General features: G+C 38.1%; 2 protein-coding genes and 1 long non-coding RNA gene across 3 annotated transcripts; all 3 read right to left on the bottom strand.

Moving 5' to 3' along the window:
- Positions 1–848: 848 nt before the first annotated feature.
- Positions 849–8,000, bottom strand: LOC106181781 (solute carrier family 28 member 3). Its single transcript, XM_013566265.2, has 12 exons — positions 7,724–8,000; positions 6,418–6,749; positions 5,897–6,127; positions 5,412–5,556; positions 4,685–4,879; positions 4,218–4,379; positions 3,822–3,947; positions 3,357–3,487; positions 2,679–2,862; positions 1,947–2,207; positions 1,600–1,780; positions 849–1,296 (listed from the first exon to the last, which is right to left on the bottom strand). The coding sequence occupies exons 1-12, from the start codon at positions 7,745–7,747 to the stop codon at positions 1,268–1,270; spliced, it is 2,001 nt and encodes a 666-aa protein (XP_013421719.2). The 5' UTR covers positions 7,748–8,000; the 3' UTR covers positions 849–1,267.
- Positions 8,001–16,420: 8,420 nt separating this feature from the next.
- Positions 16,421–18,066, bottom strand: LOC106156421 (uncharacterized). Its single transcript, XM_013531678.3, has 3 exons — positions 17,941–18,066; positions 17,314–17,441; positions 16,421–16,954 (listed from the first exon to the last, which is right to left on the bottom strand). Exons 1-3 carry the CDS (start codon positions 18,014–18,016, stop codon positions 16,763–16,765), a joined length of 396 nt encoding a protein of 131 aa, XP_013387132.2. The 5' UTR covers positions 18,017–18,066; the 3' UTR covers positions 16,421–16,762.
- Positions 18,067–19,722: 1,656 nt separating this feature from the next.
- LOC147761562 (uncharacterized) lies at positions 19,723–23,507 on the bottom strand. The gene is made up of 3 exons (XR_015334753.1): positions 23,404–23,507; positions 22,820–23,012; positions 19,723–21,565 (listed from the first exon to the last, which is right to left on the bottom strand). It is a non-coding gene; the product is annotated as an uncharacterized LOC147761562 (long non-coding RNA).
- Positions 23,508–26,570: the final 3,063 nt, after the last annotated feature.

The following is a 26,570-nucleotide window of genomic DNA, read 5'->3' as shown; positions in this document are numbered from 1 at the left end:
AAATAAAAATTAAAATATGTAATAAAACGGAATAAATGAAAATACCAGTAATGAATAATGATAAGTTTAGTAGGAACAGTACATAGTTAAGTGAATAATACAGAAAGAAATGTTTTGTGCCTTTTTAATTGCAAAAAGTATATTCCAATATCGTATAAACAGAAACAATGAAAAATTAACTAATATTTAATTGCTTACATAAATGACCATAGAATGACTCATTGCATGGAGCATCATTCTCTAAGCTTCAGCAAAGTATTGTACATCTAATCAGTGACGGAATTAGAGGAGGGGGGGGCGTTCAGGGGGGTCCTGCCCCTCCCCCTCCTCCGCCTTCGGTTTCTGAAAAATATATCAAACCAATATTCCCCTCTTGAAATTAGAATTTTGACTAATTGTATCATAGCTATAAACCGTACCAAAGGGCACCGTTTAGCCTCCAAAATATCAAAAAATGTTCGAGGACTGAACCCCACGCGAAGGGGGCGATGGTCGGCTTCGCATCCGAGGCCTGTCGTTCTGCCCCCCCCCCCCCTTCAAATAAACCTGAATCCGCCCGTGCTCATGGTCATATTTATGGTACGTGTACACCCTAGGAATTATTTAGCATGTGTCTTTCTCTAGTGCGCATTATAAAAATGTCGCCCCAAAAGTCGCGTAACAGTTTCCTGTCGTGATAGAACATTTGTACATGCGAAATAAAAGTGCAAGTAACCAAGGTGATCAAAGATTTTTGCACACACAGAAATTACAATTTCAATAATCCAGGAAATGACAGCAGAAAACATGCTAAATATATATATCTGTTGATATTCATCTTCAAATGACTTTAGATTTAACAGAACCCCAAAGAGACAAATAAATATTTATTTCAGAGATAACGAAATCAATCAATGAACTTCTATGTAATGAACATATAGGACAATTAATGTGTCGTCATCTTTAATCTCACACCATTTATTGTATAAATTATGTGCGATGAAAAATAATAACAAAGAATATAAAAACACCGACGTTAAATGGAATGTTTTTTTTAGTGTTCAGAAAAAAAAAAGAACAATATGTTATTTAGCTACATGTATGCTTTAGTTATCTCCTATGAAGAATCACAAGTCATTTTGATATCACGTCACATTATTTCCCTTTCTTCTTTGTGGTCTGTCGTGCTGTGTATCCTGAGATTTCGGAGCAAGGCCTGTGTCATTATTATCCATAATTCCCTGGGGATGAGTCCTTTACAGCTCCCCGACCTTTTTTATCCACGTCATTACACCGATTCACCGGTGTACAATAACCCTATAAAATGAACGAAATTGGAATAATAATTTTTGACCATTTTGACCGTTATACAATTATTATTTGGGCGTTTAAATATGAAAAACTGAAGGCTGTGAAGTTCTTTGTAACTGCCGTTATATTCACAATCGCCAATTACTTGGAACAAACAATTCTCTAACGGAATAAACAACAGATTGAAAAACAGAAGAGGTATTGACGCATGAATTAAAAGAACTAGAAGTAAGCTGCGCTTTTTTTTCACTGAAATTCTAATTTTCTGTTGAAGTTGACGCATATTGGATGCAAGTCACCCTTACTAACCTGCTATACACGCTGTAAGGAAACAAGCCACATTTCCAGCAATCATCGCCCTCACCACCACTTTGGCCAAGTCACGTTTCCTAGAGGGCGCCATCGCTCCCAGGCCACCCAGTTGGACGCCTATTGAGGCCAGGTTTGCAAATCCACAGAGGGCGTATGTTGCTATAACCTCGGAACGAGGCTGGAATTCAAAATGCACGTGCTTAAATTATCTGAATACCTCTTTATAATGATCAATTTAATTCCAAGTAGTTAAAGATCACATAAGTTGTCTCATAAGCACAAGGCATCTGTCAAATATCTAATTGATGCAGTTATGTAAGTGGAGAGAGAGAGAGAGAGCTCACCGTTATAACCCCGCCCACTAATGTCTGGTTTGTAGCTGGTAAGAAAATGTCATCAAATATATACTGCGGTCCCTCTGTAAAGTTCTGCATTGTGTAACTTTGTAAGATGTCCCTGTTGTTAATTAGCTTTCCCAGGGCATCATAAGCGACGAATTCGTTCAGGAACGTCTTGATCCCTATCAGTTCTGCCACCTTACGGCAATCTACCGCATCCGTTCCCATAACAAAGGCAAATGGCCATAAAACGTAAGAGCATATCAACTGAAACGATAAATGGAACAAAAACTGATTACAAGCTAATATTTCAGAAACCAAAATATGCTCCGACGACAAGAAGTAACAACCTGAAAATGCTGTGATGTAATTAAGTTTAAATGCTGAAAATATCGAATTATAAAGCTGCATTTCTCTGATAAATGAATAATATTCAGGTTATAGCCTACCAGTAAGCTTGTGCTTACAACTGGACAACAAAGTCTGTGAATTCATACATCGTTGGCTTGAGAGCCTTAGAGATACCAATAGGGCGTTTGTAATATTGGCATTATTTCTAACATCTTATTTCTAATATTACCATGGAAATTTTAATTAAAAGGTGACTTTTATTTTAGCTTGACAAACAAAGAGTCAAAATGGTTTATTAATTTACGTTTAAGTTAAAGTTGCCTAAATATTGGACGTGTACACGAAAAGCCTGCAATAATATTGATATGTTAATGAACAATATATCACCTGGAACGTGAGTTCAGGATACAATGGAGGCTCAAGCCCAACGCGATGCCCACACCACTTCAGCGTGGCGTTCACGAACTCCAGGAGAGCAAGGAACGCGATCAGGTTGGCGGCGATGTTGGCGACCAGTTTAATGGACGATGAAGCCCCGGATGAAGCTGCCTCGATGATGTTTCTCTCTTTCCTGTTAGTCAAAGCACATGCATAGTCAAAATGTCGTATTAAAAACGCACTGCATTAAATGATTTTAATTAGTTAAACTAGATAAACTGTTACTTAATATGAAGTTTTTCAAAAATGTGTTAAATTATGGACCCGGACCATACACGATTTTAATTCGAAACGGCGAAGTTCATGATTAACCAAATACCACTATAAACGTGTTGTCGATTTCCTTATCAGGGTTCAGATTCAAAAAAGGAACCAATTTTAGAACATTACTGCTTTTACTTTCCCTTTTTTGACCAAAAATATCACCTAAACATTGCAAGGAGAACTTATGTTTACTGATACTTTGTGGGACTATTACGCATTTATGCAGTCCGGGAGAGAAGAATAAGCAAGTACATGTAAAAAAAATTTTGAGTTAAGATTCAATTTCGACGTCAAATCTACTTTGTCTCCTGCTGTATGAGCAAATGTGTGAATCCCTTCATTAAATCATGTAAAAAAACTAACGGTGTCTCCATAACTTGGATGTCTTTTGATGTAGTCTTGGATTTCTTAGTTTCGGGATAGAATAACTTTGCCATTGCCAGAGCTGCTGGGGCTGACATCACAGAGGCGGACAAAAGATGGTTGGCTGGGACCTAAAATAAAAAAAAAACGAATTACAGAATCCACTTGCAAGGATTAGGACCAAATATGAAAGATTTTGTTTTTTGGAATGTAGTTTTTGAATGGATATGACAAACGGCGCGTCTTATTTAACTTTCATAAGATTGTGAAAAGAATGAAAACAAAAAGGAATCTAGACAGCAAAGCTGACAAATTTGCACATTTACTGTTTGAATATAAATAGGTCACACTCTCCTTTTAGCGGTCTCAGTCTCAATATACCTAGCAGTGATCCACTGATACAGTCAACACTGCAATATAAGTCGCAAAAGCAAAAACGGCCCATACTCGTACAAGTTTACTCACACCAAATAATATATAAGCCGCCAGCACACTTCCGGCTATTGTGGCAAACCCCCCAGTCATCACAGCATGTATTTCTGATTTTGTCATGTTTGGCAACAGGGGACGGATCATGAGTGGTGCCTCGGTCTGAAATAAAAATGTTTTAATTTATAATTTTTTATTACTCGAGTGACGTCATAGGAGAACCTGCGGCAGATTCCGTACGCCTTACTTTTAATACGCAGGTAGCAGACATTATTTGTGTGCAGTAATATGCGTGAGGGTGTGGAAAAGCAGTGTCATTCTTAAAAGCAACGGGGTTGGAGTTCAAATACACATGTACTTCTTTTTTATCTAAATATTTTGGATAGAATGTTTGTCCAGCACAGCGCATCAAGGACATCTGAGCCGTCCTACCTGTCCAATGAAAATATTGCCTGCCGCATTGAGAGATTCACCCGCAGTCGTTCCCATGGAAACCTGCATCACCCAGGCAACCTTCCTAATCACCACCTGCATCACTCCGAGATAATATAACACCGATATGGCTGTGCTGAAGAACACGACTACTGACAGAACCTGGAGAGTAACATAGTAATTATCATGAACTGATTGAATGAAAAGAAAATGCATGCATTTGCTTGGTACTTGTATGTTAAAATGTTCGATTTAATTTTTGGAAATATCATTTAAAGTGCCAGCGTATAATGCTAGATTTGTGGACAAAAAGATTAAAACCTCAATTGTGTATTAGACTTTGTGTAGAATCAATAAAATCTCAAACTTCTTTGGAGCGACCTGTACGTGCATGGGAACATGGAAGGGCATGTTAAAAAAGCATAAAACATATTACCCTTGCCATAAATCCTAATTTCGATACTTGCCTTGAAAGCGAAAAAATGATGTATGTACGTGTCAGATCCAAAGACAAAGGCGGCACCAGCGTCTGAATTAGCCAGAAATTCTGTCACTCTCTCTCCTAGCCACTTGAACGCCTCAAACCCCCAGGACGTGCGGAGAATCAGTAGGGCAATGATGAACTGCAGTGAAAGACCCCATATAACTGGTCGCCATTTCACCTAGAATGTAATGTAATTATAGTTGATAAAATGTCCATCTTCATAAAAAAAATGCAGTACAATCTCAGTATACTCACTGCATGTCCCAACTGTCGGACATGAATTTAATACTCAGCATAATGCGTCTCAAAATGACTTGCTACCGGTACGGTGCGCTCTATACTGCAGATGTGCTTGCACCTTCCCAGATCAACGCAACGTGCACGCCTTCGCATCTAACGCAATGCTTACGCTGTTTCTGTGGTCATGAAGATTGAAGTAATATTTCACTTTGGCTGACCAACGCCATTAGATTTGAGTTACGCAATCGACCGAAGTATCCCAATCGACAAGCTTTATAAATCACAAACCTGGGTTTTCTCATAATATATCTAGAGACCTTAACTTAAGTTAACTACTTAAACTCTTGAGACTGTAAAATCTCATACAGCGATTCTAGAAACTTCATTTTATGATTGAAGAAAATGGCGTTGGTTTTAAACAAAGATCTGTAAGCTAAATTAAGCTATCCTTGTTTTATTCTGAGTCTTACCCTTGCCGGATTGTGAGAGAACACGAACATCAGCAGCACGTAGACCAGTATCCCCGCGGCGGAGACCAGGTTGTACGGGTTTGGTATGGCCACTTCTACCACCAGGTAGACCACCAGGGCGGTCAATAAGGCCACATACAGGCAACTGAAATGCATAAGGGTGAAACTTTAGGGAGGAGGATCTATGGAGTAAATCCGAGACGCTTTCTGAATAGATGAGGAATGTAAAATGTGTTTGTGAATTAACAATATTAAACACTATTCAGAAGTACATTACGGATTATTTTTAAATTGTCTTACTGCCACTGAAAATAGTCAATTTAGATATATGCCCGTGTAAACTTGCTGAGTAGTGCTTCTGTCATTTCTAAATGTCTGAATCAACCAAGCGGATACGTGTACTACTTTTCACGTAGGTATGGCAATACTAAAAACTTGCCATAAACTAAGTTTAAGTATTAGCAAAAATGCCAGGTCCTACTTACATCGTGAACCACCTCCAATAGGCAGTCTTCAAGAAATTCATCACAGGCCCACCAATGTAGCTAGTCAGTGACGCTTCACAGTAATGCCATATTACCGTGGCTAACCCTAGGACCGCTGCCACCACAGTAGCAACGACCAGACGCACCGAGCCCTCGTCTCCGAAACGATGTCGCATTGCTAGCCCCACGTAGACAGCGTATAGAACCAGGAGAATGACGTAAATTGCTCTCCTGGAAAAAAAGGATGGTTTAATTTAATAAAACGTTGACGTAAGGCAATAGAACATATACTAGTATTGCCAAGAATGTGATGCATTCTCAGTAATATCTGTAGCAAAATTATCTAAAACCAACAGGAATACTGACATTGTCATTGACACTGTACATGTATCACTGTTTTTTTATAAAAGTATCACTACCTTGTCTGTCTAACTGTAATAATCAAGACCATGCACATTTATACCGTACATGTACAATATGGGCATATTCACAAACATTCGCGCATATTTTACAATTCTTACCATATGCCTATATTATATGTCGCGTAAGTCTCAGTAACGGATGTCTGTATAATCGCTACTCCTCGGAAGAATCCATTTGGAGGTTCTTCAACTAATTCCTCGAACATCACATCTTCTGAGTCAGCCCTGTCTCCGGGATGTGATTGCTTATCTTGTTCACTAATATCATTCGCCACAGTAGGTGTTTCTGTGACTATCTTCTTTTTAATATCCCCGCTTTCTATGTCTGCAATGTCTATGGTTTCTAACGAACTGGCATAAGCAGAGTCCGAGTCTTGGTTTGGGACACCGCGAAGCTCAATAATTTCAGGTAGCTTAAGTGAACCGTCAATCTGTAAAACAATATTATATTATTAATGCAATGTACTTTTTCTATCTAACAGTAGCTTATAAATGTCCAAAACGCTGATCTCGGTGTAATAAAGGTAAGTCGTCATTTAGTGTTTCTTTTAAGTAAAGTCAATACAAGAAACGACCACCGACATGAATCGAGAAGTGCAAAGCAGAAATCCAAGTCGTAGACAAGTCTCGAAGGAAATGGCATTTTGTTCACAGACGTCTCTCTCTCTCTCTCTCTCTCTCTCTCTCTCGCTCTCACACACACACACACATAAATGCACGCGCGACAAACATTGTTATTCCTTCCCTTCCATTCAGGGTGGAGAGTTAACTTGAAGCATATCACGTTCTGCTTCCAAAACATAAGATCCGTTAACGGACTTTGCGGTTTTTTGATGAATTCATTTTTCTCGGAAAGGTGAGCATTAACGGGGACAAATCATATACAGTAATTTCACAATTTTTCATCCAACTTTTTCTGATTTAAATGGGCATGCCCTTGCTTCTCAAGACGGGGCGGCGGGATGGAAATTCTGCAAACCCACTTTTTACAGCAATATATCAAAGTTCATCAGATTCTTGACTGGGCAATCGAATGTAATATGGCAGCTTTTGATAAAATCCAGCAGGATATCGATTTGTTCTTGGAGGAGCGCCAACATAAATGCCAGTGCTTCACCTAAATCTAGGACATTGTTATAGGCAATTTATTAAAATGTGCCCATTTTGATTTCAGTCCGTGATTAATGTGAGAAAAAAACTATTACGCAGCTAAAACATGAAACTTTTGCCTTAAACCGGGATTTCATATCATCTCATTAAAATGAAAGTATATGACGACTCACCACATTTGCTTTCTTACTCCATGTTTAAGAAAAGATAATAAGATATGAAACCTTCACAATGAAAAGAACCTACAGGAACATCTTTTTCTAAATATTTAGAATAATCCAGTAATAGTACTCACCACGGTTACTTCAACGTGCGGCATATTTGTATCCTAACAACTCCTGTTACTGTCACTGTCCAGATGACAATTTTTGCTTATCGTCGTTTGTAATTCCCTTGGAGCAAGTCTTTTCCTTTCTGTATTTTTTCCTTTCCTTTTATATGAAATCCTAACAAATGTACTAAATCTCGAAATCTCCCAAGTCCACTCTAGAAACGCATGTACATATACAAATCAAATCACCTGGAGCTCTCCACTTTGTACACAACTCTCATTCATGAATGATTTTTATGACTTCCAGGATCTATATGACCGTGATACTCGTACGTGATTGGTTGATTTGATGGGAGTGTCAGTCAGCTCATTTACTTCCCTGGTGATTTGCGTAAGTAGGCTGCAATTCAACCAATGGGATCGCAGATACGCACGCACTGGCACGTCGAGAGAGCAAGGTCATGACCTCCCTTGACCTTTTTACCTAATATGGGAGTACTATTTCCGCAGTTGAATTGGAAGCGTGTGTACGCGAGGTTAGGGTAAACATGACGTACAGTGATGGCTATTAATAGAATTTCTGCACTGAAATTTGGATAAGTAGAGCGTAAAATCCATTTAAACTAATTCTGTCATTAAGATAAAATAAAAAAATGGCCTATGGAAGTTTCTAGAATCTAAGCAAGTGTTTGATCAAACAAGCTCTGATTATATGATTAAAACTTCTGTTTTTTATCTATTTGAATACAAAGTAGTTCAGTAGCAAATAACAATCCATCAACACCTTGATAATCATGTTTCCACACCTAATTCCACGTTCTCATTTCCATTATTTAGGATTGTGTAACATCCAGGGGCTGGTCTGAGTGTGTTCAGTTCCCCCCCTCCGCCACAACCCCCCTGCGCCCTGTCAATCCGGATTTTTGCTATAGTTAATAGGGAAGCAAGAGCAGCAAATGTTGCCTTGTTTGGTAAAATGCTTATAGTTAGATCCGTTCTGCTTGTCTAATATATACCCCAGTAATACCGATATGTTCAATTTGGGAGGGTTGGGGGTGGAGGTGGTATTGGATACATTCAATGTTGTAGAGGGGGGGGGGGGGTGAGGGCGTGCCCACGGTGTCACCACTACATGTAGGAACTTCCATACCCTGCAGCAACAGAAGGGATGCCCCTACAGTCGTTGTGCAGTATATATTACTAGCTTACATGTATACAAGCCCTGTGCACGTGCCTGTTAAACCGGAGTTGCGACCAATTGGGCGAGAATTCTGATCCACTCTTATATATATGTAATTAAGGAAAAGGCTGCAATATTAAACGTCCATGAACAGTGACTATGCATTTGATGATGACAATCAAACATTGCCAAAGTCTCAACAGAAGAAGTGAGAGTGGACAAAGATGTGTTCTCCAAGCGGTCGCAAGCCCGGTATAACAGGAGTTTGAGTGTGGGGATCGCACTACTAGTACGTACGTATATACCGTTTATACTGTACCGCTAGTACTATTACCATAACATAACTTCCTACTTCCGAGTCATCTTCGCTCTGCCAGCTAAAAACCTGCCCCTCCAGCAGAACTCTATTTCCTTGCTGTTGGAATAATATTGAGTCATATAAAGGATGCTAAATGAATACATGATTCACTGAGCGGTTATAAAGCATTTGACCATCCATCTTCCTCCGTCTATCTCAGTGTAAAGTCACCTTTTTTAACAGTTTAATTACTTCCACTACTGCTGTGAAACTATAAAGGATCGGAACAAAGCCCAAATGAATATTTGCGTCCGCTAAATGCTTGGAGAAGGTATAGCCACCAACACCTGATGTGTCTGATTAACCCTTTCCGATGTTATATGTGATTGAAAAAAGTCAATAGCAGAATAAGTATTGGTTTTTCTTCAACAGTACCCATTTGCTATGACTTATTTCTGCCACATTATTTTTTATTGTGCCTCATTAATCTTTATGTCTTGGGCGTATAATTACTTTTCCTGTTCGCTATTTAACTGAAAAACCGAAAAAATAGATGAAAATCAATACAAGTGTGTATGTGTGTGTGTGTAAATGTGTGTGTGCGTGAGTATGGGCATGACAGTATGTTCGGGGGGTAGAGAAAGGATGAGAGTGAGGGAGTGAGGGTATTGTGAGTGTGTTACAGAGAGAGAGAGAGAGAGAAGAGAGAGAGAGAGATAGAGAGAGAGAGAGAGAAGGGGGGGTAGACCTAGTATCAAAGCGAGCATCCTCCGTTAAAGACAGATAAAACCTTTAAGGTCATCCCTGGAAGATAATGGCACGCACAATTTAACATGTAACAAGACGCGGCCTTTGTTGAATATGGTTTTTATGCTTTACCCACATATCTAGAGATGTCACGACTGGTGCGTCAACACAGACAAACATAACTTACCCCAGTGCTAGCTGTTACAAATCTTGCGCCAAATTTCAATGTAAGACCAGCAATCCTGTTATGGTCAATGTCGGTCACTATACGGTCACCAAAACCATATGTGGAAGTAAAAATTCCATATTTCTTGCAATCGCACCCTGTATAAATGACGTTATGGATGAAGAGAATGAAGCGCCGTTAGAGATCACAATCTCCCCCCTCATCATTCTCTATTTAATGTCCATTGCCATGTCGATGTAGTTAAAAGCCTTTCTTCACTATAAGAAAATTAAGAATACAAACCAAGCAGACAATTATAGATACGTGAAAAATAAAGCAAATCAAATACAGAGATAGACAGATAGACAGATAAAATTGATAAAACAACGACAAGAACTGCAAATCCCAATACTTGTTAATAATGTCACCCACGTCATTAGTTCAGTTGTGGTATTTCATGGGCAGCTTACTGTAACTGTCACCAAACGTAGTCCCTTCTTCTTCTAAATTATACCTTTGCTCTGCTGGGGAGCTACTCCTTAAAACCCCCAAACCAATATCGTTTTTACAGAATGCAGTAGATCCTATTAACGCATTATCTAATATTGTCACCATAACGTCTTCCGTCCCCATTCTAATCTCCAAGCAAAATAGTCACTCTCATTTACTGCTTCTGCCTCGGCATTCGAATTTCTTTTAAAATGAGCATGGCGGGCAATGTTAACAAAGTAGATGTCATCTTCGGAACATACGCCCCCTTCGGTCAAATACGTTAAGTACAGGAGTCAGAGGAAAAAGGGGGCGTTTAATTTGACCCTCCGGGACAAGAAATTTTTTTAACCCTCAATATTATCGAGAGCATTCACACCTGAGTCTCGGTGGCGTGATGATTCAGTCGTTGATGTTGATAAAATGTGTTATATAAGCTTATAAATAACTTCAGTCTGGCTGTTGTGTGCCTAATTTTTAACATGTTTTTTATGCCAAGAACATGGATGTACTTGAGAAGTAAAGTGTGCACTCATCAAATTCACGTTTAACCATTAAACCGTTGCCATGCATCCTCTCATGATTTTATCTATTTTAATTTTCAGTCCGTGAATAAAATGGCTCAAATTTATACCGTAAAAATATATTTTTTCTAAACTTAAAAGCATTTTGCCGTACAGGCACTATCTTGACAAGTGCCAAATATTCCCGAAGCTGACACATTCTGCGCAAATTTCATTCAGCACAGTGTTTTCCCCCCGGGCACAGTGGCTCCATCGTGCGGAACGTACCAGTCCTAGGCCAGGTATTCCCCCCCAGTAGTGGTCCTAGCGTCTTCTACCTGGTTCACCTTGGTTCACCCTGGCTCCCACAGGTCTCAGTTTTGATCGTGTCCAACAAAACGTTTCAAAGAAGTATTTTCTATCATTTCTTGTATTGATGGCTTCACGTAATGATCAACAACTTTGCATTCAAAACAGAGAAGCGCAGGTGGTCTGTCTTCTCTGACGGGATTAAAAAGGGTCAAAAAGTGGGCGGGGAGGGGGCGGCTGACATCACACATATATACACAAAAGCTAATAAAATGATTTTCGAATAATTATCAGTGAACTCAGTTGATTTTGTGGTAACATTTCCCAACAAATATAAAGAATTCGCTTTCTGTTCATTATCTCCCTTATACTGAACAGCGTGGCGAGACAGAAACATTCCTTGGTCATACCGCTGAACACTGATTTTTTTTCTGTTCACTGATTTGTTTTTTTTTAGAATATACATTAAGGTTTGGAAAAGGGTAAATTGCCAAATTAAGGTCTGTTGGTCTTTTATCCGAATAGATTTTCTAAAGATTTAGACATTAGCCTACTCCAAGAAGAATACGACCGAGGCTTGACCACGCATGACATGTCCTGGCAAAAAGTGTTTTAAAACTGCAATATAAATTTCCAACGACAGTCTGAGGATGAAGACGCTTTGAGAACGTTACATTTTCCAGGGGGTCCCATTTTTTTCCAGCAACAAATCCTACGTTAAATGTACTTGTTTTAAGAGGGTACTGATTTCAAGATAAATCTTTTTTCTCTCTGAGTGTAAGGATCGGCTACGCATTATTTATTTTTGGAGATAATTCACGTAATATCAAAATTCATCATTTTTCACAAGATCCCAATTCAAGCCAGTAAATATGAAAGTGCAAGTTGTGCACCATTTAAATATTGTCAGGTAATTGCGCTGATGATTTTATTTGATTTTGTGTGACCCTAAAAGATAAAAGACAAAACTTGATTTTTTAAAAAAGAATGCAACAAATGCTCTTTTTTTGCATCTATTGCCCTCTATTCCTTCCAACAATGCTGCATCAGATATGTAATATCTCCGCTACCAGACAAAAGGCGACGAGTAGATTTATTTTTAAACAAATGACGAAATGACGCTCAGCAACAGTTTGATCTTAGATATAAAACGCTCTAAACTATTCAGGGCAGATGTTTCACCGTGTATATAGCCATGGGTGAAATTGTCGTAACTGTAATTATTAACCATCCCGGAGCATGGAACTTGTCCATGCGCCGCGGGATAACTGTACCGCCCAATCATTACAAGTTGTTATCGCGCACGCTTGCCACAGAAAGAAATAGGCTATCACTCACAGGCGTCCTATTTCTAATAATCACAAGTCCATTAAGTATAAAATAGATATTCAATTTAGCAACGGTAATAGGGATATTGAATTTATGCGATTCAACCTTGGTGTGAAAAGGCTCACCGTCATAGATTTGTCTGTCGTGTTAGAGGTATTGTACTGTTGGGTAACTTGCCCATTGCGATTGTTCGCCGTCTAAGCGAATGATCAGTGTGACGTTAAACGGACGTGATTTTTAAGACAAATGTCCAAGGGGAAGACTGATTCTTGGAATATGTCTTTTGCTTGAGACAAAAAAAGTAGAACTAAAAATGTTTTTATTTTATTTTCGTGCAACAGGAAATGTTTTGTCCTTGTTCAGCATGATCAAAGACCCTTACATGCTGCTGTACGTGAATTTTAGTCTCACTTTGTCATAACAATTTTTCTTTGAAAGATGCCCCGAGAGAAAGTGTTAACAGACACAACAACCAAAGAAACACGCAACCAAGACCAATATGAAAAAAAAAAAAAAAAAACAGACAAGAAACCAAACATTCTGCTTCCTTTCACCAAGGGTGTTTCTGAACGCTAACGACGCACATATCAGAAATATACCCCGTATATTACACCAACGCATGCAAATGTAAAGCGGGATACAGAAAAGCCCCTGTGAAGCCTTGACTTAAAAGTGAGTAGCGGCTTGGTACCACTGGGAGGCCGTTAGACTGACATTTCTCCACTCGAGCTGAAAGGCTTTCATCCAGACTGGCTGTCTTACACGGCTGATGCAGAATCAATTCACCTTGTCATATCACTGGAGGAAGATCCTGTCGCCCATCTAAATCGGCCCTGACTTGAAAGGTTGTTCGCAGTCAACCGTCGTAGAGAATGCTTTAGTTGCGCCTGGTTGAGACGTGTGTGCAATCTATGGGCCTTCTAGCGGCATCATCTTGCGTGAAGCAGGGGCGGTCTCAGTAAGGTGGGTGGGAGGAGTGAGAGACAACGGGAGAGACAACATATTCGTTTGTTTCTCCACTTTTATCTTACATGCAGGTTTCATGAACGAAATGATTTGATTTTCTTAACCTTTATGTCATCTGCACGTGCACTCCAAACATAGGCCCTACTATTAAATAACTGCATATTTTTCTGTGAAAAGTAACTTTATTTCCGTAGTACAGTTTGCCCATTATCAAATATACGTGCAATGCACATCATTAAAACGGATATAAATCGCATTTTCTGTCTGAATACGTACATACATATGTACATACGCACTGATTCAGCTCTTTCGCTCAATTAAAATATCTGCTTATTCCGTTTTCATTATTATTTTCATTTCCAGCGGTTCGGATATGGAAATGCACTGGTGAACCTGCGGCCACATCCAATTAGTAAAATACGTGTCATGCTGTGGCAGAATGCATGTTGAATTGATTTAAAGTCATAGAAGCAATGTGAGACCTTCTTATTAAAAAAAAAATGTAAATTTACTTTAATCACCAGAATCTGCCCTATCCTAAATCCGCTTAGAATCTACGATATTTAACACCATTTCGAGAACATTTTTTAAATTCATTACGATTGTCTGAGTAATTATAGTTCTTAACAGTGGCGGATTTAAGGGGGTGGTGACCCCTCTTCGATTTCTTTAAAAATCTGAATCATAGTTTTAAACAGTTCCAAATGGAGCCCAAAAATATTATTGATAGTTTTATTGTGATCTATTTTCGGTAAATTTAGTGCTGAGTTTTAATTGTCTAAAATTAATTTTTTTTGTATGTATTTCATATCTCTGTCATGCGCGAGAGAGGGCTCGTTGTGAAACAGAATCCGGTATATCTTTTTATTTACACAGGTAAGCTCCGTTCGAGATTGCGACCCACTTACGCAACGCTAAAGTTAACTTGAATCTAACGGAGGGAGGGCACTTTAAACCGTCCTAGGTGTCTTACAACGTCTTTTACCAACGTTGCTTTCAGAGGTTTATCTATATTCAATCTACTTTGAATTTCAGAGCTGTTACTCGAGTGGACTGCGTCCTAACTTCAAGTATTACTTGACTCACAAATAATTTCATTCGATCTATACGGTCCGTTATACCCCCCTTTAAACTGGACGGCGTCCTTTCTCCGCCCTTCCTGCGACCATGAAATTTGGCATCGCTGTGGTCTTAATAAGGAGGCACGAGCATTGGTTTTGTATCAGAATGAATGCTCAATGATCGGCCAGTTATCGGCACGTAAAGCATTATAATTTTTTAACTCTCAAATGGGGCCGTACTGCTGGACGCAGAAAGGACGCCGTCCAGTGTAAAGGGGACTTTACTATTGCTCTATCGATTAATCACTTGCCATAATTACTAATACAGGCGGATCCGGGATTCTACTTAAAGCAGCGTAGGAGGAAAGAAATGATGCCTTATTTCACTCGATTGACTCGCGGAAGGGAGGCGGTCAGCGAGGGCATTTTAATGTGATATGCAATGATAAAAAATCTTGCTTTTTGTTTTGTTCTGTAGTTTAAATAAAAGAGGAAAGGAAGGAAATAAAACGTAAAGAGTGTCAGGGGGGTCCTGACCCCCCCTTTAATTTCTGGAAAAAAATACACCGATGGTTCCTTCTTGAAATTATAATTCCAGGGCCTTAAGCGGGCCCGAACCCCATGCCTAGATGGAGGGGGGAGGGTCGGCTTAGCATCCGCGGACACCCCCCTTAAAATAATCCTGAATTCGTCACTGGATTTGCATGCTTCCAGTCCAGCTTGATCAGCCATGAACTTTGATGAGAACACAGGCTGCATATAGACTCAATTCACGAGAGATCATTTTATGTAAGCAGGATCGATAAACACAATTCTTTTTGTTTTTGAAACATTTGGTGTTTAGTGAGTGAAGCAGCTCTAAGGACTATCTTTTTTTTAATTTTTAAAGGGTTAATAACTCTTCGTTTTGGCCAAAAAACAAATTTCCTGGAGTTAATAACAATTTTCCCATATTTACCAATGGTTATTGAATCCATTTTTACATTCAAAGTTAGTCCCTGTTTTTTTTCCAAAAAAGTTTGGTTTTATATTAAAATCTTTTAAGAGATTATAACAGAGTACATCCATCAATGGAGGTCACGTGGTCTAAAGACGAGCTCAGATATCAGAATAATAGCTATAACTGCCGTTTTTGTGGTAAAACAGAATATATTATATTTCTATGAGCTGTTCACAATGTTTTTATTGTGAAATATAGATCTCTTATGAAGAGTTATTATCCCTTTGATTAAGGTTGTTCATGTGAAATCCACAATGTAGGCAGTTTTAGAACATAAAAGGGTGAGATAAGTTGTGACTTTGATATCTGAAAGGTCAGAGGCCATGCGTGGCCCATGTACATGTTCGTTATCTAGTCGATTGATGACGTAAAATGAGGTTTACCAAGTCTGAGTTGGTACTGATAGGAACACATATTACACGACAAATGAGTTGTTAATCAATGCACTGTAGACTACGTTCAATTTTAAGTCGATTGTTTATTCGATTAAAAGGGCCAAAATCGACCAACTTCGATCCCCAGCGTAATCACGCATATTGTGTTCTCCATCGACGATTAGGTAGTTTTACACTGGGTAACCATTTTATAACGATTGCAACAGAATAAAAACTAAAGGTGATTATTATGAAATTGTAATTATTATATAAAACAATAATCAGGCCATAACAAAATATTTATATTTTCAAGCTCATTTATTTTTTACTATTGAATCGGGTCGTACAGAAAAAAATGTTTACTTTTTCAAGTTCACTAATTTGCTCAAGTTCCAAGTTCTCCACCAATAAAGCGTTAAGTAAAAATTCTAATTCGAAGAATCAATGCTCACAACAAGATTAAAATTATCAGATTTCATGATGTTATAATAATCATCTCGAATACCGTATAGAAAGAGAGTTCACTTTCACAGGTTATTTTAGTTCTTACAATTTAACCTTGAAATACATGTATTTCGGTGTCCAGTATTTTTTCTTCTCCAATGAAAAAAAAGTAAAGTGATGTGATGTGGCCCAGTCTTTTAAGCTGGGCACAGAAACCGTACGCGATAATCAGGACAGTAGCCGGAACCTTGGTCTCTGTTGAAACAACCAATTCCATTCTGTAAAGTACAGTTGTATCCTGGTCTCAGGACGTAACTATGCAACCACCATATCTTTCTAGATGTTTGGATATCACACTCAATGTCGATAGGGGCCTTTCCGTCCTCACACTGGAAAAAGGAAAATACACATGTTGTTTAATTGAAATATATCGATGCACTGTAACGCCAGTAGATCCGGGGTAAAAGGTGAGTTACGAGTTTTTCAAATTTTGAAATCTCGAGTAATTTCATTAGGTCATTCTGAACTATCTATAAATCAGGATTTTGTAGAATCAGGTTGCTTCTTTTTTCTTATTTTACAGCTACATTGTGGAAATTTTACATAGAATTGTACAAAGTAAAGCCGTGTAAAATATCAAATCTAGGTTTTGCTGACTAAAAGGGCTTATGGCGCCGAAGAAAATTTAAAGCAACAAGTAACAGTTAAGAAACCAGACATGGGTAAACTGCATTGATATAATACGAACTATCGCAGATCGGTTCAAATATGGCGGATCAAACGTTTCGAAGTCGCCTGTGCCACTGATGTCATCCCGGTCAATCCATTTTGTCCATTTAGGGCAGTCGGGACATCCGGGACACGGGCTGCAGATTTCTGGAACCAATAATACGAATATAGATTATATCTCAGCCATTTACTCCCCCCCTTAAGAAATATGACACGCATAATAATCGACAAACGGTCATGCTGTTTAAAAATCGCTTTTGCGACATGTCATATATTTTTTAAATTCTACATTTTCCATTCACTAAAGGGAAGGAAGTGAACGAAAGTGCGAAATTAATTTTTTGATAAACGATTTTGATAGCTCGCGAATATTACAAAATTTTGGAGCATCACCTCGAAATTTAATCATCTATTTCAGCAAAATTGATTCAATATTTTTTTTTCAAATGATATTTCAAAATCAAACATCAACATCATACATGTGCTAAAGCATACCCTTTCGCTAATGTTGTTCATTTAAAGTTGTATTATACATTTAGCATTAAAGATAATTCATCATATCAATAACTGCCTTTTCTCCTTCTTTTCCCACATTTATTTTTTTATCTGCATGCTCATGCTGTATATCACCAGACAGATTACTTACCTGCATTTAAGTAAGCGGTCTGAAGAATCAACATAAAACACAAAAAGGATGCCGTTCTAATGAAGAACACGTCCATCTTGAAATCACTTCTGGTGAGTTACTGGTATGGTTGGTTCTGTGCCAGTGTAGAAGACTGGAGCTTGTTTTATACTTTATACTTATGATTGATTACTCATTAATTCACTAAATACACAATTTCCCTTACGGCTAAAATTGCCGATGATTAGATCCGTAAATTGTCAGTCAATTTCAACGAAGTAGTATTTAATTTCAGTTTTCTGACAGGAAAAGTTAACAATATGGACAAAGGCGATGCACACACACACACACACACACACACACGCACACACACACACACGTATGCTCACAGACATTTGCAGTAAAATAGATTTCCAATCCAGCTACTTTAGCATGCAGGCCAATACCCATTTCAATATATATATATATATATATATATATATATATATATATATATATATATATATATATATATATATATCTTTTTTAGTAATAGATATAATACGAGCCTCCCAGCTGTATGCGAAATATTACAAATACACAAATAAATTGCACACAAAGCGGGTGGCCAACACTGTAAACAGCGAAGTATCACCGACGATGCTGCACCCTATTGACAAATATCTATAAACAGTTGTTGATTAAAAGTGAATTGCTACTGAATGGTGTGGTGAATGAACATCTTCCTGTGTTCGCACAGATTTTTCTTCGACTGTGATATTGATTCATAAATGTCTTCTTTAATTATAGTTTTCTACCTCTGAGGGCTAGGTAGAGACAGGAGTCTGTAAGGACGTTAAGGTTCATCATCATTTAGAGATATACCGGTACGTTACATTGTGTGATTGTATATACCCCATTATTCTACAACGTGCCATTAGAATCAATTAATTAATTAATTGTCTTTTGCGTTTAAATGATTGGTTTTAATTTTCCAGCATAACTTATTCTAAGGAGATTTATCTCGGAGTGAAAGCAGTTGGATGCTTAATGGTTAGTGTTTCACCGAGCGTGTAAAACCGTATATTACACCAATCATGCATGTAGAGACTTGGCATGAAATGTTTTAGTTTCAAAAATGTGTTATTTATTTCTAAAAAGTGTATCTCATGTGAATAATGTGTAGTCAGGAGTGTCAGTAACTATTAGCTCCCTGTCTTAATTGTCTGAAGCACGGCTGCATTACGTAATATGTGGTGATTTCTTTGGGTGGTGCTCTTTCGGCTGGTCTGAGTCTGACTATGGCAGAGCAAGGTTCAGTCAAAAAATTCTAGGTCTACCCAACTACCAAACCACTAGAAACGTCACGGAAGGATCCAACGTTCACCGTAGTTCGGAACACGCCATGGGTTTCAGGGTGTGTATCCGTACGCGCCCGCATTTGCAAGAGGAACTTAAAGAACAACATCACTTTACAAGAAGAAAATGTCAGTCTACGCGGAACACCAGCATTTACAGAGTACTTGCAGAACCAAGGCCCTGAACAGCTACCGTGGCCATCAAAACCGCCATTATTAGTTAGCCAATACTCGCCGAATTTGGTCCTACAACAAATCTGAACCAAATTGGACAAGCTCCAACCGATGCCTGGAATAGTATTCAAGTTCAAACCCGAAGAAAACTGTCAGGAGCAAAACCTTACCGCCTTAGAGCCTTAGTAGCAGCCAGATGAGGCCAGACGTACCACTGACCGTTGCTGTGACAAGACTTTGATATGCTAATATGTGCATCTTTCGTGAAGCGTAAAACTCTTCTACAGGTGATAATTTCGAAAATATGAAGATAAGATAATGTTTTTAATGGTTGTTATATGACTGAAAATCAACCACGTATTTTTGTTTTCTTAATTAGCTAGACGGATTCATATGAAGAGCTGATGTCGCAATTAAAAGTCATTAAAACCAGATTGTACTTCGTATATTCCTTTTAAAACCAAAGCATATTCTCATGGCATGCACAAGAAAAATCAGCTTTCTACTTATTTTGCTATATTTATTACAGCACAATAGAATAATAATAATAACAAAAATAATAATAATAATAGTATTTGAGTTTTCATTAATTCTTTGCTGCTTTTTGCCTTTCTCCAGCGTGCGCCCTCTCCACCTTAATCAATCAGCTTCTTTGGTGAAAGGGTCAATGAGTGAATTCAGAACATGTCGATCTTCGGACTAACTGATCTGCAGATCAAGTATGGCCGACCCCATTGAAAAATGATCCCCTAATGGACCCGTTCTCCGCTCTACTTCGATCAGGGCGCAATGCACTCTTATACTGATGTTTGCCTTGTTCCCTACGCCTTATCGAAGTGGAGCCGAGATTTAATTTATGTGCCATGCAGAACCGGTGGCATTGCTTTCAGGTGGGTCGGCCATATTTAAACCGCGGAGCAGTTAGTCCGCGGATCAACTTATTATGAATGTAAATAAATTAAAATAGAGCACTTATCAATTGCAGGGTATTAGACTTCAAAGAAATTAGCACTTTAAATCTAACTGCTTTTGCATTTAAGGACATTTCTAGTGATTTACTTTTGTATCCTGTACTTAAATTAACAGACATGCAAGTAATTAAGATGGGCGTATGTTTCCTTGCATTGAACTCACAACTATTTTACTAATTAAAAAAAAATTGATATAATACAGCAGACAAAAATGTACAGGTTTACACTGGTAGATAATTTTGATATAAAAATAACTATATACATGTGATAGACGGAAGTGAGAAAAGTGTATATATATTTGTCTGAATGCAATGTTTTTCAGCTGTGACAAAGGGAGATCAAATGGGGCGAAAACAACTGCAAATAACGTAAACACCACAAAATACCCCTTACAATATTGTTCGTTCCATTTCTTTTGTTCGATATTGTATCCTTCCGTGTACAATTGCAGAATTTCCTAATCGATATCTTATAAGGTAAAAAAAATCAACAGACGTGTACGCCATATTGATTTCCTCTATACATTACTTTTTAAAATAACATAGAAAAGAATAGTCTTGGCATTTTAAAAGAGAACAGTTGAAAGCAAACGTAAATCAATACCTTTAATAAAATATGAGTGGATTTTATCCAGTCACTAGTACAGTGTACATATTGTATACTCACACACAAAGACGTTATTTATGTTTTCTCTTTAAAGGACGATGATATCTGAATATGCGAGTACACTACACAAAAAACAAACAGTTTTCTAATATCAACACTCACACACACACACACACACACACACCCACACACACGATATTTTACAGGCACACCGTCTTTAAGTAAGATCTCGTGCATGTCCTTCCACTGCTACAGGAAACCATGCACCTACAGTATATACTGTCAGTTGTTCCGGGTTTCATTGGATACAGACTATTTCCCAACAGAAAAAAGGGCAGTTAATATTTCTAGTGACAGTTTGATAGCTCTTCATAAAAGATAAGCTCTTAAGATGGTGAATAAATTACTAAGCTATTCAACCAAACGGCAAGGCGTTTATCATTTCCCACAAAAATCGCCCGAGTCTTCTGACAATAGACTCTTCTGGAATATCTTCTGTCAGAGTGTTCCCCTCTATCCTAACACCGTCAGGTACGGACGAATACACGGACTCGGCATCTGTACAAAAAAAGGAGGTTTTTGTTCAGCATAGCGATATCAATCTCAAATCATAACGTAAAGAATTATTACGACTCTTTTAACTGTTATTGGCTCTTTAGAGAGAGTAAGCAGATAGACGTCTTAGTGCGGACCTAAATGCCATGATTGTTAGTAATATATGTGATTCCCTTCAGTTAGTTTACAATCGTATCTATACATGTATATACACCCTGTACTAGCCGCCAATGAAAGCTTTCCAGTCAATAAACAGCTATGGCAATGTTTTGCTCGTCTCATTTCACTTAAGCTATAATTTTTCGTTTGGAAACGTTTTCTGAATGATGTCATGCACAAAAAAAAAAAAAAAAAAAAAAAAAAAAAAAAAAAAAAAAATAGTACTCCTTTCCAAAATAAATACTTAAATGTTGTCTGATCTTGGAAAATGTGATCAGCAGCATTTGTTGTTTGTGGCACGAAAATAAAGCATATATATATATATATACAGTATATCCCATGAACACGTCACTTTGGTCTTCCTGAATTTTTCACCATGCCGTACACTATAAATGTGATCCACGATGGAGTCGATTACAGACTGGACGAATAATGGTTCACTCAAGGTTACAGAGAATAAGTGGCGCGGTTAATGGGTTGCTCCCTGAGTACAGATCGATTGATAGATAGATTATCTTAATTTACACATCGGATGTTACAGGTTTCTTATGAGAGTAAATGTACGGCATATAAACAGATATTAACTAGAAAAGCAACCCGAGAGCGCAGACCTCCGCCAAGGCAGCATTTTCTTCATTATTATTGATTGATTATTGCTCTGGATCACCACCGAAATCTAATCACTTCTGACCTACCCTAAAAATTTCATAAAAATCGGTCCATAACTTTTTGAGTTATGTTGATGACAAACAAACAGACAGACAGACAGACAAACAGGGGTGAAAACATAAACTCCTTGGCGGAGGTAATGATGCTCAATATGCAATTTCAATATTAGGTAATATAAAACATATAAAAAAGATAACTATAAATGATAGAAAATTTAAGATTTATATTTTCAAATTATCTAACCTTATGCGGTAACTTGTCTAGGCAGATTGCCAAACTGCAAAAAATTGTACCTTAATTGTGACAAAAAAAAAAAAAAAAAAAACACACACACACACACACACACACACACACACAAATACTTAAAAACGGGATTGAAATTCATGTATATTTAAAAGACGCAAACTAAACTACGGGTGGACACTTTACCGGCATGAATTTCATCTTAGGATTGCTCGTTGCCCTTTTTTTTCTCAGTGGGATTCCATCCTCTCACCTACATGTACAACTTTAGTAAACCAGCTGGTTTGGCTGTGGATTTCCGTTACTAAATGCAGTATGTCGGATATCCGTTGATCATCGCTTTCGGCGCTCAATGCTTGCGCAAAACCAGAGGCGGCCTCTGCAAGATATATTTTCTTTTTGAAATTTGATCTGTAATTTGTGAATAAAGGTATAGATGGAAACTACCTACGTATTCCATGAAAACGCATCAGCATTCAAGTTTGAACCACCCTCCCCCAATTTTCATATAAAACCATATAAACTTAAGTCCCTTGTCTATTTTCCTACGGAGTAGAGACGACGTATTTTCTATAAAATTCCTTCAATATTCTATCAAATTACACGTTAAAACTACTCCTCTGCATATTAAAGTTGAACAAAAAAAATTAAAAAATTTAAAAAAAAAAAAAAACGCGGCAAACGTTATTCCTGCTTGTCTGTCATTAGACGAACATTACTTCATTTTTAACAAATAATTAAACCTATGTTGTGACAGAAAATCGACGTACCTTCCTCAATCATTTTGTCAGCAGTCATTACAGATAATTCTTTGGATAAAGTTTTACTCATCCTCTCACAACTGACAATGGCGGACTGACCCATGGACTCAGCTTCAAAAGAATAAACATGTGGAGATTTATTTATTATTTAGCACAGAGGGAAATAACAATTTCATGCGCAGAAAACAATGACAATGTCATTTCGACCATGCTTGAGCTTTGAATGACAGTATAGGTAGTAGGTGAGACAACAAAGACGAATAATGAGATGCCAAATGATTGATACACATCCATAACATAAAGATTCTGTCATACACTTTTTCGTCATTTTTCACAAGTGTGCAAATCGTACGCTCCCGGCTGGGGGGGGGGGGGGGGGGGGGGGAGGAGGGGGTATGTCTTCTGTAGGCCTTTGAAAAATAATGAATATATACATCCAAATTGGTGTCCTCTGTCATAATTTTGAGCTTTTCACCTCTGAAGGAGGGGGGGTCTGAAAAAATCGACGCTTTGTACACTTGTGAAAACGATGAAAATCGATAACCCTATACAGAAGTAGGTATGTAGTACCGGTACAAGTGCACCGCCATGTAAGAACCATTTCACTTTTTTTAATTATGGGGGGATTTTTATTTATGCCTCTGCCACTGAGGAGCTAAAATGAATAATTAGTTTTGCTGATTTTGTACTTAAAGACAAATCAAAGACAAACAGAAGTATGAGGTAGGCCATGCACAATACATAAGTGCCGAAGTAGTAAAGTGAATTTAATGTAATGTAATGACTAGAATGGGAGATTTCTGCATTCCTTGCCTCTTAATTTCTTGGCAATGTGTTTCTGACCGCTTTGTTCCAAAGCACTCACAAAACCATCAAATGCCTTGCATCCCAAGTTTGGTAACATCTTCAGAAGTTTGTCAGTCTTTCCAAACTGTCCCCGAACTCCAAGGATTATGTCAATCTGAGACCTGGTTAGAATGCCGTCTCCTCTAAGGTAAGGCAAGAGCAGTTCAACGTCCATCATCTCTCTGTGTAGATATGGGTAGAGGTTTTGGAGACGGTCACGGTGGATACCAGTCATGGGAGGACCTAGACAACATAAATGTCAAAGTTTTAGCATTCACTAATGATATATTGGTCGGGAATATAAGAACACCAAGAACCTCCTGAGATAATTAAGGTCGGTGGTAGATTCAATGTAATTGCATGTCACGATGAAGCCCAGAGTTAAAGTTATGAGGAAGGTGAGATATGTCAGTGTCTGATTGCTCAAAACAATCTATCTATCTATCTCTAATTTTAACACACACACACACACACACACACACACACAGTCACACACACACTATAAGGTAATATAAAAAATATATATATACACACACACACATATATATCCTACCCAAAATAGCTTCTTGGCCAATTCCCTGGACTGCTTGTAGTAAAACCTGCTTCGTAGGATTTCCCATTTCAGCCCATTTATCAAGAACTCCCCAAACAAGTTCTTCAGTTGCAAACTGACCATAGCGTTCCTCAATGTCGTCAAGGCAACGACTGCCAACTTCAAGGGCTCTTCCCAGTTCACGCCACGAATCACCTGGCATATAAGGCACGAATGTTGCCATAGATAAATGAGTATTTGAATGAAAATATGATTCTTTCTGTTTTAACAATATAAAATATAAAATATAAAAAAAAAGCACCAAACGTACCTAGCCCTTTTGATAACAAACAGCAGATATTCTTTAAGTCGGCATTTTCTTCCAGCGGCGATTTATCTTCTGTCACTGGACGTGAACATGTCTGGGTACCTAGAGCTTCACCGTGTGACTTCAGACAGCCAATCACGTGATCACCCATGCTTTCAATGGAGAAAATAATCTCATCTTTTTGTCCTTGCCAAATTTGGTCGACTGTTTCTAGCAGTTGTTCTGTGTTCTGAAAAACAAATATGCAAATGCAACATCATAAATTGTTCTTTTATCCTGCAGATTGGCAACAACAGTATGGTATTGACTTGCTACAAAGGACGACAAATAAAGAAACGGACTTGCTGATACGTGCAATTGAAAAGTGAGGTTGGGCCATCCTGCAACTACAAAAGAAGTGGCTTCTAAACCTAAAAACCATTAATTTACATTCGGTCAATATACACCTGTATGTGCATGAACTTTGCTTCCGTACTTCGTCTGAGCCACGGACGAATTTTTTTAGGTCATCAATCGCAATGTTATATAATACTAAGGAACCTATAGCAGCACACAGACACACACACACAGCAGCTTTTACATCTTAGTTTTGAACAGGTACTTGTATGCAGTGAAAGGGTTGAGATTTGTTTTGCATCAAGAATATTTCCAGACAAAAAAATTAAGTGTGTGTGTGTGTGGGGGGGGGGGGGGGGGGGGGGTCCTGACGCCTCTGACACCTCCTAAATCCGCCACTGAACATGTGCTTACCTCTTTACTGTCTTTTTTTAGTTTGGTTTCCATCTCATTCAAAAGATTATTCCATGTGGCCATGGAGTCTAAAGCAGCCTTATATTTATCTGATAGTTCGCTACATTCTGCTTTCTTCACTTCCAGATCGTACTTATCATCTCTGACGCGCGTTTTTTCTTTTTCTAAATGGTGGATTTTTTTCTTGCAGCTGTTTCTTTTCCTCGTTTATTTTATTTATTTTATCTTGGTGCTGTTCCATTAGACGGGAAATACGTTTTTCTCTTTCACTGGTAATTTCTTGTACCTTTTTATCCTTCTCCTGAATTTCGATCTCCATTTTTGCCACCCTTTCCTTTTGTTCTCTTTCTTGATTTACAAACGCTTCAAGTGTCGCTATGAACGTATGTTCTATTCTGGGATCGAAGATTTTGTTGTAGTTCAAATAACGTTTATCCCATTGGGTCAAAAGACATACTACTACCTCTGAATCATATCCAGTCATCTGGCAAATATGATCAGCTACTATTCGAAGTGACAGATCATCATACTCACGAAGCGAAGCTAACCGAGAGCTAAGTTTTGTCTCCTTACTAAGAAACCAACGACCCAGCGCCCAGCACAGGGATTCACAAGATAGTTTTTCTTCTATCTGTACCTGTTTTTGGTCTCCATTTTTTTCTTTTTCTTTGGTACCTTTCAGGCTGGCATCTATACTGAAATCTAAAGCAAATTGATAAT

Source organism: Lingula anatina, chromosome 5 (genome assembly GCF_051362555.1).
Source record: "Lingula anatina isolate TDL-2025a chromosome 5, LinAna3.0, whole genome shotgun sequence".
In the NCBI taxonomy this organism is placed as follows: domain Eukaryota; kingdom Metazoa; phylum Brachiopoda; class Lingulata; order Lingulida; family Lingulidae; genus Lingula; species Lingula anatina.
This window is presented reverse-complemented; position numbering and strand designations above follow the sequence as displayed.

Coding starts and splice junctions, on each gene's coding strand:
- LOC106156421 (XM_013531678.3), bottom strand. CDS start 18,016: ATGGACGTGTTCTTCATTAGAACGGCATCCTTTTTGTGTTTTATGTTG. Junction 17,442..17,940: donor GACCGCTTACTTAAATGCAG/GTAAGTAATCTG, acceptor TATTGGTTCCAG/AAATCTGCAGCCCGTGTCCC. Junction 16,955..17,313: donor ATTTGAACCGATCTGCGATA/GTTCGTATTATA, acceptor TCCTTTTTCCAG/TGTGAGGACGGAAAGGCCCC.
- LOC106181781 (XM_013566265.2), bottom strand. CDS start 7,747: ATGCCGCACGTTGAAGTAACCGTG. Junction 4,880..5,411: donor TCTCTCACAATCCGGCAAGG/GTAAGACTCAGA, acceptor ATTACATTCTAG/GTGAAATGGCGACCAGTTAT. Junction 2,208..2,678: donor ATCCTGAACTCACGTTCCAG/GTGATATATTGT, acceptor TTATCGTTTCAG/TTGATATGCTCTTACGTTTT.